Raw genomic sequence first — 12322 nt, forward strand, 5'->3', positions numbered from 1 at the left:
CAAAATACTTTTAAAATGTTTCTCAACAGCCCATGTCACATGCATATATATAATAAGGAGATTCGTTGTTTAGATATTTTTTCCCTGCTGTTCTTTCATTATAATTACATGCAACCTAAGATTCATAGAAATCTGAAAGTGCATATTATGGATTCAGGGAAATAGATATACTACTCAAGTAATTTCTGGCTCTTGCTTAAGGTGAGGTAGCCAGTATATTAAACTAATCTGGTTAGTTTAGTGATTGCAAAATATTGTATATAGTTTAATGAAAAATTAAAACAATAGGTCAGAAGTAGGTGAATTAAGGATATAGTAGGTCACATGTTTGTGGTTTGGCTTTGCGGTAGAGTATTGGTTTGGTAACTGAAACGAAACATGTGTTTCTTTGTCAATAAAGATGTTTTACATCTTGTCAGGAAACTTTTTAGGTCATCTAGTGTCTCAAACTCTTCAGCTATTTCCTTTCAGCCTGAACTAATTAGATTCACAGGTACCAAGCTGACATTTTGGGAGATGTGTTTCTGTTGTTTAATGTTTGGTGGTTTTGCCAGGGGGAAAGATGCTCATTCTCTGTCCAGATGTGGCATTATTTCTGCTGTGCTCTCCATCATGATCTGTGGACTATTCTACCCCCCAAGTTAGCCCAGGAGATTCTAAAAGAAGTGCTGGAGAAATCTTTGGCTGTGCTGGCCTGCAGATATTCTCAGGCCCATCCCAGTTACAAGAGAACTCCACAGATAAGGTAATGTGTTTATGATTAACAGGAGTATTTTGTGGATATAAGTGCATGTGTTCTCAGAATGTGATGTATTGTTTTGTTGTCACTCACCTGAATTTAAATATTTGTAAATATCAAAATAAATGTATAAATGTCTATATTTCCTAAAAGGATTATTTTAATAAAATTCATCTGAATATTTAAGTATATGCTAGGCTTCAAGTACTATGTGATCATGCAGTATATAATTGGAGTTATATAACTCCCTCTTTTGTAAAGCTTCCACATAAGTGGCCAGGGGGCATGAAGCTTGATGTAGAGAGGTCCAAGCTGTGACTGAACAGACAAAAAGAAATTCAGAAAAGAGTTGCAGCTTTGGGTGAGGGCCAAGGGATTGATCCATGAATTAAAGGCTCTGCTCTTCTGGCATTTCCAGGACAGGCAAGTGCACCATTTGAACTGTCTTATGAGGTTCCTAAATTTTGCTGAACCGAGGACTTTGTCTAGAAGCAATAAAAGGACAGGCATTTCCTGCGATAAACTTGTTCCAATACCTTATTCCTTCCCTTCCATTCTCCTGTTTGATTAGGGCAATTAGTAAATGGACTGTTTCTCTCCCCCTGCTCTTTACTAAAACTTGTCCTCTTTTTTTTATTCTGAAAGTGGGAGGATCCATGGTGATTTTAGTGTTCATGAGATTTAAATTAGTCTCAAGGAAATCAAAATCATTTGCATGGACATTGAATCCACCTAAGACAGTTGGCTCACACTACTGCTGAAGGCTGTAAATGCAGAAAGGCAACTGAGATTTAAAATTTGCTCATGATACTGAAGATTTCAAATGTGCTCATCCAAGAATTTCATAAAGCACTTTGCAAATGCCAGTGAATTAAGTCTTACAATTTTCATGTGAGTTAAAGAAGTATTGTAAACCCATATTACAGATGGAGTGACTGAGACAAAGAGAATCAAAGTGACTTGTCCAAGGTCTCAAAGCCTTTAGAAGAGTTGGGAACACACATTTATGGCTTAATCCTCTACTAAATGTTCTGTGATAAGGTCACTCTGTCTGTAGCCTTAAATATAACTAGGATACACTGTTAGACTGTATTTCTTCATGCTCAAATGTTACTATTAGGGATGGATGTTAATAGGGATTATTCTGGAGAGTAGCAGGAGCAAGGGTGGAAGAGACAGAAATATGGCTTCATTGTGATGTGCTATATCAACTATTGTTTATTAAGAGAATTGAATAAAAAACTTTCTTCTGATCAGAAATTGATTGTGTATTGGTTTGTAGACTGTATTATTGCAGAGAGCCTTTAACAATTTCATCCATTTCAAGTAAGGTGTTTTTATTGTCTGTATTGTAGGAAAGTACATTAATAACTTGTGTGAGATTTCACTGTCAGAGTGCTTCCATGGCTGACATTTTCACTCCTTTTTTCCTCAACAGAATTGATATCTCAGCGATTTTAATATCTACTGAAAATATGCTGTGGTCAACTTGCAGCTCAGTGCAGGAACTTTTGAATCCACATAAAGAGAAAGACACCAAGATCTATAAAATACATGACTACTGCAACAGTCTGCTCTCTGCACTTGCTATTTTAACTGCACCTTTGAAGAATCTTTATGAGTAAGTATGGGCGTATATTTTAATATTTTAGAAATGACCTTGTTGCTTATTTAACTTACAAGTGGAAGTGTAGATGATCATCGAGACAATTTTTGATTAAAATGCAAATGGAACAGTGGACACAGTTTGAGAACCCCTGATCTAGATATAGGTTGAAACTCTCTTAACTGAGATTCTCAAGTTTGGCAACATCCATGGTCTCGCAAGGGTATTGCAGGACCAGAGAGTCCTGGTGGAGGGCCAGCAGCAAGGATCCCTGTGGGACAGACAGGGCAGCGGGCTGCTTTGAGGCAGCTGATGGAAGGGCCACAAAGCACGTGGCAAAGGGGCTGCTTAGCAGGGTTGAGAGATCCGGCATGTGGCACATGCAGTGGGGTAGGGAGCCTCAGTGTGGTGCATGAGGCTGCCCAGGGAGTCTCAGTGTGTGGATCCCAGAGCCTCGGCAGCTGTGATGACCCAGCAGAGTCAGCAGGGCAGTGGGGCCAGCAGGAGATGGGAGCCAGATGGGAGGCCAGTGTCTAGGCCGGAGGGGCAGGTGGCAGGGGTCCAAAATTGACCTCCCCTACTCCAGCAAAATCCCTTATCTGGAACCAGTCAGGTGCTGGACCAGGGAGTACCTGTACTTCATTGATGTCTTCAATTAATCTTTATAGGCCTTATTTTAAGACCATTAAACTCAGTGAGATTTTTTTAATCAAGTTTAATGGGATTTGGAACAAGTCTGTGAGCATCATACTTCCACATAAATTCATAAAAGCTAGAAAAGATTATCCAGTTTGACCTCCTGCATCACACGGGGCATAGAACATCACTTAGTGATTCCTGCATTAAGTGCAAATTTTTTGTTGCCCTTAATATTTTAGAAAGATATCTTTTTTGATTGAAAGGCTTTCAGTGGTAAAGAATCCACTGTAGTCCATGGTAAGTTAATCACTCTCACTGTTACAAGCTTGCATAGAGAATTTTTCTAACTTCAGCTTCCAGCCATTGTATCTTCTCTGGTCTTTGTCTCCTAATTGCCCTTCGCTCTTGGAAATATTTTCCCAGACTTCTTGGAATTATTGGACTTCTTGAAATAATTCATTGAATTGATTATCTGATTACTTGACACATAGGAAGCCGATGTGCTTCACTAATGCTACATCTAGACTGCATCCCTCTGTCGACAGAGGCTTTGTCGACAGGTACTGTCGACAAAATCTTTGTCGAAAAAGAGCATCTAGATACGGGTGTGTCTAGACGACACCTCTCTGTCCACAGAGAGATGTAGATTAGGCACATCAAAATTGCTAATGAAGCAGGGATTTAAATATCCCATGCCTCATTAGCATAAATATGGCCACCGCTTTTTTCGAAACAGAGCTTTTTTAAAAAGACAGCAGTCTAAATGAGGATCGGTCAAAAATAAAGCCTTTTTCGACAGATCCTATATACCTCATTTTTTGAGGAATACAGGATCTGTCGAAAAAGGCTTTATTTTCGACAAATCCGCATCTAGACTGCCATTCTTTTATAAAAAAACTCCATTTCAAAAAAAAGAAGTGGCCATGTTTATGCTAATGAGGCATGGGATATTTAAATCCCTCCTTCATTAGCAATTTTGATGTACCTAATCTACATCTCTCTGTCGACAGAGATGTGTAATCTAGACACACCCTATGATCAGTATTGTCAACAAAGCAAGCCACTTTTTCAAAAGAGAGTCTAGATGCTCTCTTTTGAAAAAGCACAGTTTGCATGCAATAGTGCCTTTTTTTCAAAAGAGTACTTTTGAAAAAAGATGTTATTCCTTGTAAAATGAGTTTTACCACTGTCGACAAAACTGTTGCTTTTTGTTGACTTGTTGTCGACAGAACACGGCGGTAGTGTAGACACAGGTATAGTTTTGTCGACAAAAGCCAACTTTTTGTCAACAAAAGCCTGTACTTTAGACACACCCTAAGTCTCAAATATACTTGTAAAGAACAAGTGTGTACAAAGCTTAACTTTAGAAAAAAATATATTTAGAAGTCACAATTGCTAACCAAACAAGGACTTGAACTACACTGACGTTACATGTTAGTTATCAATGGGGCCAAGATTTCATCCAGATTGTTTTAAGAGCCATATATTAAAATGAGACCCCAAATTTTGAAAAAAAAATCCAAGAGCCTGTGAGATTGGTCTTAATTTTATTACATCAGTAGACAAACTATGGGAAAGAATAGGAGGAGAGAGTTGTTACTAATGGGAAAAATTCAAGAACTCTCACAGAAAGAATCAATAAAGAATGTGAAGGATTAACCTGCATATTAAAATTTACATACTGGGTTTCAGAATCGCAAAACCTCACATGTTTGAGTCATGTAACAAATTTCAGTATAGTAAACCGATTTCCTTTAGATCAAAAACTTTTAGAAATAAAAGATCCTACTTAACCAATCACTAGGGGTACGTCTAAACTACATGCCTCTGTCGGCAGAGGCATGTAGATTTGTTTTTTTGGCAAAGGCAAATGAAGCCGCGATTTAAATGATCGCGGCTTCATTTACATTTACATGGCTGCCGCGCTGAGCCGACAAACAGCTGATCAGCTGTTTGTCGGCTCGCGCGCTAGTCTGGACGTTCCCCCTGCCGACATCAAAGCCCTTTGTCGACAGCCCTGGTAAACCTCATTCCATGAGAAATAACGGGGCTGCCGACAAAGGGCTTTGATGTCGGCAGGGGAGCGTCCAGACTAGCGCGCGAGCCGACAAACAGCTGGTCAGCTGTTTGTCGGCTCAGCGCGGCAGCCATGTAAATGTAAATGAAGCCGCGATCATTTAAATCGCGGCTTCATTTGCCTTTGCCTATGTGTCTAATCTACATGCCTCTGCCGACAGAGGCATGTAGTCTAGACACAGCCTAGGTGTGGGGAATCTGAACCTTTGTGCTCTGGAGATCTGCAACCCATAGAGCCTGCAGGAAATTCAGCCAATACCCCATCTTAGGGTCCTAGGCTATCTGTCGCAGTGCAGACTTTCCATGTGGCATCCCTGCACTTTGCATACTAGACCCTTAGCTGCCAGACATCTAGCCCTTCTGAATGCATTGCTAATCCTTCAGACTCCCCACTCCCAGAACTCCTGCCTAAAGCTTCTGGCTTACAGTTTAACTCTCTCAGAATCATGTAGTAGTTGTGAGAGGCTATATCCAGACTGAAGGCTCTTTTCAGAAGAGATCTTCCAAAAAAACTTCTTCCGAAAGAGAGAGTCCACATTGCCAAAGCACATCGGAAAAGCCATTTGCTTTTTCGGAAGATAGCATCCATACTGAATGGATGCTATCTTGCATGTAAACTGTGATTACTATGGATGGAGTGGCCACCAGGCACCTGTACTTTTTCCTCTTTCCTCTTCTTTCAAAAGAACTCCCTCTTTCTTGTCCACACATGCCTTTTTCTGAAAGAGTTCTTTCGGAAAAAGGCTTCTTCTTCATAGAAAGAGGATTACCAACACCGGAAAAAACCCTCTGTTCTTTCAGTTTATTTTCAGAAGAATGTGATTGCAGTGTGGACATAACTCAGGTTTTGTCGGAAAAATGGCCATTTTCTCAACAAAACTCTGTAGCATAGACATACCCAGACAGTCAATACACACACTTTGTTCAATCTAATAGATTTATGCTCTTAACAAATAAAGCGGAAGGGAGTACAAGGGAGGCAAGGTATATATTCCCTCCTCATGAAGGCTGTTGCAGTACTGGGTCCTGCCATGAAGGCAGAGGACTGGACTCGATGACCTCTCGAGGTCCCTTCCAGGTCTAGTGTTCTATGTAGCCCTTACCTAGTTTCTGTGACTTCATTCTTTCCTGCCCTACACATCCTGTCCCTGTCTTAATCTGGTGCAAAATGGCTCCTCTCTTACCCATTTCCCCCATGTGATTCCATTTATAAACTCCTGCTGGGGTCACCTGCTTTTTTTGTTCTGCCTTTTGGTGATTTTCCATTTCTTCCAAAATCCACCATCACTTCAGCAAAAGGAAGAAATGTCTTCTCTCAGGTAGATCATATCCTTTTGTCCCAAATAGACATACAATGGTTGAGTGCCAATCACTCATGATTGTCTCTCCAATGGGAGAGACATAACACAGCCCTGCTAATTTGTTGTGGATCCTTGTGTTTATATATTTTTAGTGACACTCTTGATAAATTTAACCCACTAATTACAGTCAAGATTACATAAAAAGTTAACATGTTGAGTTTGTTTATTAAATTTGCTCATTTTGCTAGTCAATGAAGAGTACATACTTCACAAGATGAAAAAAGGTTTTACTATTTACAAAATTAGAGATTATGCACAAATTTGAAATAAAATAATATTGATCTCTTATGAGTTTTCTTTATTTTCTTGACTATATAATAAAAATGTCCTTATGTTAGGTAGTTTCTAATTCATTCTTTAAAAATTTGGGTAAAATTAATTGTAAATGAAGCAATACATAGATGAAGCAGACGTGACTAATTTTTGCAAGCCTAAATTGATTTTGTGAATATATAATCAGATTTTCATAAGAATAAGCACACAGTACATCTCATAAATGACTACTTGTATGTTTCTGCCAGAAAATCTCTGAGAAAGTGCCTCTGCATAACTCTTCTGGGAAATATCTATTGAGGCATGATATATGGTCTTCAGGGGTTTGCAAAATACTTATCACCTATGTCCTATTTGCTAAAGAAAGAAACATTTCAATTGGTCCAATACCTGTCCAAGTTTTTGTAGAACAAAGATAAAAACAATGTACATATCCAATATCCAATATGCTCTGAAAATATTAAAAGCTAGTACAACAGATGTCAATTCCACCCTTTAACAGTAGATAAACCTTTCGACTTCTTACTAGTTGTGGTTCCTTACTTCTAAATCTCTATCTTGTGCCAACTAGACAACTAGAACATCAGCTTGTTGCAGATATACGTGAAAGCCTTCAGAAATCAATAAGTTAATATTGATTGTAAAAGGGCAACTAATAAAAATATTCATTTTAGATTAATTGGAATCCTGTAACAAAGAAATACACAATAAATCTCTGTTACAAAAAATGCTACTCCCCAAACCACTTCTGTCAAAAACATCTCTTCAAGATCACCTCGCCTGAAAAAGTGGGTTTTTCCCATGAAAGCTTGTTCAGTTTTCTTAAACACTTATTGAGAGAGAAAAGAGGTGTGTGTCTCCTTTATGCAGTATACCTCCTTAAGAACAATACAAGAATGATAACATTATGACTCTCATGATTACGAAAGCCAAACTTGCACATAGAATTATTTTTATTTAATTAAGCATCCTATTCTCATGTACTAACCAGACTTAATCTAATCCTGATACTTCTATCACCTTTCCCCAGAAAAGGCAGGACGTTTTATCCCAGTCAATTGTCCAATAGTTGGTTTGGATGAATTCCTAGTAGTTACTGGAAACAGCTTCCTAATACAGTCAGTCCCCGGGTTACATGGATCCCTACTTACAAACGGGGTGAGGCAACCCCGCACTAGCTGCTTCCCCCCAGCAGACCAGGGAGACGCGGAGCGGCTTTTCTCAGCAGACACCTCAGCTTGAGAATAAAGGACTGAGGGAAGTGAGGTGTGGGAGAGTAAAACTGAGCTCTGGAGAAATGTTTGGCTAGAGTTTCCCCTACAATATGTACCAGTTCTGACTTACATACAAATTCAACTTAAGAACAAACCTACAGTCCCTATCTTGTACGTAACCCGGGGACTGCCTGTATATGGCATTTTAGGGAATTTAAAATTGTGCCTTAGGTTGGTCAAGTATAACAAAAATACATGATTGCAAAATAAAATAAACTGAAAATAATCTTGTTTGTGTCTTCAGGAGAGTAAGTTTAGGGAGGTTCTCTCTGGGGAAGGAATGGAAGTGTCAGGGCTGTTCCCCAATCTGGCACTCAGAGTACATAAGATTGGAGTCCACAAAAAGCTCAAAAGAAAAAAAATTGGCCTCTAAAAAAAGTACCAAAAATTATTCCCCCCAGAATAACCATACACAGATTTTTGGGGAATTTGCTGCCACCGTTTTTTATCCCTAAAAAATCCTGGGTGAACACTTGAATTTACTCCCAGAGGTACCCCAAGATCTTTTGCTCCAAAAGAGCTTGAAAAAGAAAAGAGAAAAACAAACTGCAGTCTCTGATAGCTGAGGCATGCAGATACATACAGGAAGACCTTCCAGGACACAAGAATCAAATTATCACCTTAAAAGTAGTGGTTTTTATTACAAAACAAAAGATAAACTTGATAAAGCATACTTGGTTGCTAGATGTTACAGAGCAGCTACGGAAAACAAATTAAAACAGGAAAAAAACCTCTGGCACAGTGCTTAGATGGTAAAGGGAGAGGGGAGCCACAGAATCACACAGAGCAGTTCAGACTAAACCGCAAAATAAAGACAAATTACCCTGTGTGTGACTGGATTCACATTTCCCTGTTACATACTTCTAACTTTCTTTTTGTTCAGTCCACTCCCATGCCCGGAATTCTGTGGGGCATGGTAGTCCTGCCTGGGTTTAAATAATTCTGTGTTTCTCAGCTCCTGGTTGATCTCTCCCACACAAAGAAAGCAGTGAGGGAACCTATATCCAATTCAGATTTCGATACCGTCTGCCCATTGGTTCTGTGGCTTCTTGCCAGCAGCTTTGCTAGCTATCAGAATTAACCCTTTAGTCACCGGGTGCTGGTCAGCACTCCATCTGTTCATGACAGGAGGCAAAGAGTTCACATGCTCCCCCACCCCCAGGCCAGTCAGGGTCTGTGGGTGGGGGAGCACGGAAGTGTCCTAACCCTGCCCCTTCCACCCAAGGCCCTGCCCATTCTAGGACAGTCCAGGGTCACTTCAGAAATTTGTGACATATCCTCCCCTTCTAAAATTATTGCCCACCCAGGCATAAGTGCTTAATAACTTCTTTGTTTAAATAATAATATGGAGATATGCCTATCTCATAGACCTGGAAGGGACCTTGAGTTCAGTCTTCTGCTCTCATGGCAGGGCCAAGTACCATCCCTGACAGATTTTTTTTACCCCAGATCCCTAAATGGGCCCCCTTAAGGATTGAGCTCACAACTCTGAGTTTAGCAGGCCAATGTGAAAACCACTGAGCTATTCCTAACCCCCCTTCAGTTTTCACCAATGAGACTGGTTGTGACTAAGCACCCAACATAGTAAATAGCAGTGAAAATGGGAGTAGGTTCAGAAGCTATGGTAGAAAGAATAAGTTAAAAATTACTTAGACAAGGTAGATGTCTTCAAGTCACCAGGGCCTTCTGAAATGCATCCTAGAATATCGAAGGAGCTGAGTGAGGAGATATCTGAGCCTTTAGCAAGCTTTGAAAAGACATGGAAATTTGGATAGATTCTGGAAGACTAGAAAAGGCCAAATATAGCATCCATCTATAAAACAGAAAATAAGGACAGCCGAGAGAAATACAGATCAGTCATCTTAACATCTGTGCCAGGAAAAATAATGAAAATACTAGGATTGTCTGGGCAAGGAAACTGTGGGTTTGTCTACACTTGCACCCTTTTTCAAGAGAGGGATGCAAAAGAAGACAATCGAAATTTCAAATGAAGCTGGGATTTAAATATCCCACGCTTCATTTGCATAATCGCGTTATAGCGCTATTTCGAAATACAAAACGCGGTGTAGATGTGGTTATTTTGGGAGAACACCCTTCTTCCAAAATAACTGTTAAACCTCATTTTATGAGGAATAAGGGTTATTTTGAGAGAAGGGTTTTCTCTCAAAATAACCGTGTCTTAACAGCATCTATTATTTCAAAATAGCGCCATAACGTGATTATGCAAATGAAGCACAGGATATTTAAATCCCGGCTTCATTTGCAATTTCAAATGTCTTCATTTGCATCCGTCTCTCAAAAGAGGGTGCAAGTGTAGACATACCCCTAGAGATAGAGAGTGACCCATCTGGAACTGATTCAGCTGAAACTCTGAGACTGGGGGCCATGAAGGTAGAAAATGCGGGATGGGAATCAATGAAGTAAACAGTGGGGAGGTTGGGATCCGGTTGGCTGCCACCAGACAACAAATAGGTTGGAGAGATAGAGACTGACGTGGCTGAATTTCCAGTTAGGCACAAAAGAACATGGCCTCTTATTACTATGCAGACTTTATCAATCATGATTTCCATTCAGGAATCCTGTTTTCATCAATATAAATAATTGCTATTTCCAATTACGACAGATTCTTCAAGAGTTGTAGCAGAGATACTGGTATTTTAGGGGCACCTAAAAGTTAAAAGTGGGTTCAAAGTTTAATTTAAAAAACCCCACAAAGGTCAGTTGTAGGCAGGGGGTGCTGAAAATGCTGTGTCTAAGGGTGCATAAGGTGAAAATCGGCCCTGGTGATTGGGACTGTCAGCAGAAGGAGATTGGGACTAGCAACATGTGGGGAAGAGAGACAGATCGGACAAGCAACTTGAAGGGACTGGCAAAGAGACTGGGAAGCAGAACTGGAAAAAAGACTGGGACTGTGTGAGAAACCCAAAGGATCAGACTAGGATCCAGTTGCAATGACAGGGGAGGAGAGGGATGGTTAACACAAGAAACTGTTTGAAGGGATCTGTGACTAGCTCAGAAAGGAGACTGGGGTTGAGTTGAGGGGGAGGAAGAAAATGGAGGTTCAGGGAAAATTGTAATTAGGAAAAGAACCCAGAGGAGATTAGGATTGACTGGGCAAAGAAACTGGGATTAGGATGAGATGCCTGAGGAGTGGAAATTGGGACTAAAGGCTTGTAACAGGGACAAATTAGGCAAGGTATGAGGCAGAAAAGGCCAGGCTTGACAGAAACTGGCAGAAGAATCTTTGCCCAACTGGAGTGCACTCCCCTCCAGAGCCTGGAATAGAATATAGGATTCCTGAGGTTCACCATTCCTCTGCTGTCAGCAAATATCTGTGAAACCTGCTTGCAAACGGTGTGTCTCTTCGACTTTCAATGCTTGTCCAACTGTAGAGGATGACTCCTGATGCTACCACATATTCCACTAGCTCAAGTAGCAGAGGTCTGTGCAGTGAATCTCAGGGTTCCAAACCTACTGATGAGCCATGTGGCTGTCAAAAGGATGCCATATGATGAAATTTGTTTATTTAGTCTGCTTTTTTTAAAACAACAGGAAATACTATAACTACAAACTGGATTTCTGGACACCTGTTTGCAATTGTTTTTAAAAGTACAAAATCTATCAGACAATCAAATTAATACAAACCCCCCTCCTCCCACATAGAGACTTATGGTTTTCAAACCATACATCACAGAATTTTGTCCTTTATGGTAAACCATTCAGTCTTCAAAAGTTATTGTGGTCATTCAGCACTTCTTGGAGGGCACTCAGCAATTTGCAGGATTGAACCAAAGTTTGTGGTTTTAAGAACACCTTTACCATTGTGCAGTTTACCACAAAATGCAAAATTTATAAATTATATTTTCAGCATAGAGTAGAATGTCATTTAAATGAACTCTATCAAACTCTTATCCAGTTCATTAGCTTCATTTCAAAAGGATCTGGTTAAAAGAGCACTTCTGTCAATGTAGCAGCCACAGAAGGAAAGTTTTGTTCTCTCCCTTCTGAGTCTCCAACTATTGCTATACTAAAACTAGTTCCAAGCACAGATCATTCTTCATGGATTACTCTCTTAGAATGTAAACAAGCCCAAATACAGAGCAACCTGCCTGCTTCTAAAGTAGATTCCAGTGAGTCCTCCCGTGTTACAAAGTGGCCAAGTCACGTCACAGCAATTAAATGTGAACAATTTGACAAAATGATGTATCTAACATACCATACCCAAGTGATAGTAATAACCATCTGTATTTCCTTGGAGAGCTGGGATTTGCACTTATATCCATAAACCACATCAGGGAAGTGTTATATTCAGCTAAACATTCTCATGATGTTTTGAAACCCTCAGATATGTAGA

General features: G+C 39.9%; 1 protein-coding gene across 9 annotated transcripts in view; it reads left to right on the forward strand.

Annotated features, from left to right (window-relative positions):
- Positions 1-12322, forward strand: part of KIAA0825 (KIAA0825 ortholog) — a 386099-nt gene that overhangs the window by 148239 nt on the left and 225538 nt on the right. For all 9 annotated transcript variants that reach the window (XM_075932132.2, XM_075932137.2, XM_075932129.2 and 6 more), the window contains 2 exons: positions 555-745; positions 2178-2360. In XM_075932132.2, the coding sequence (XP_075788247.2) occupies positions 555-745; positions 2178-2360 (374 nt within the window). The remainder of the gene's footprint in view (positions 1-554; positions 746-2177; positions 2361-12322) is intronic.

This window comes from Pelodiscus sinensis, chromosome 6, assembly GCF_052426305.1.
Source record: "Pelodiscus sinensis isolate ZL-2025 chromosome 6, ASM5242630v1, whole genome shotgun sequence".
NCBI classification, from domain to species: domain Eukaryota; kingdom Metazoa; phylum Chordata; order Testudines; family Trionychidae; genus Pelodiscus; species Pelodiscus sinensis.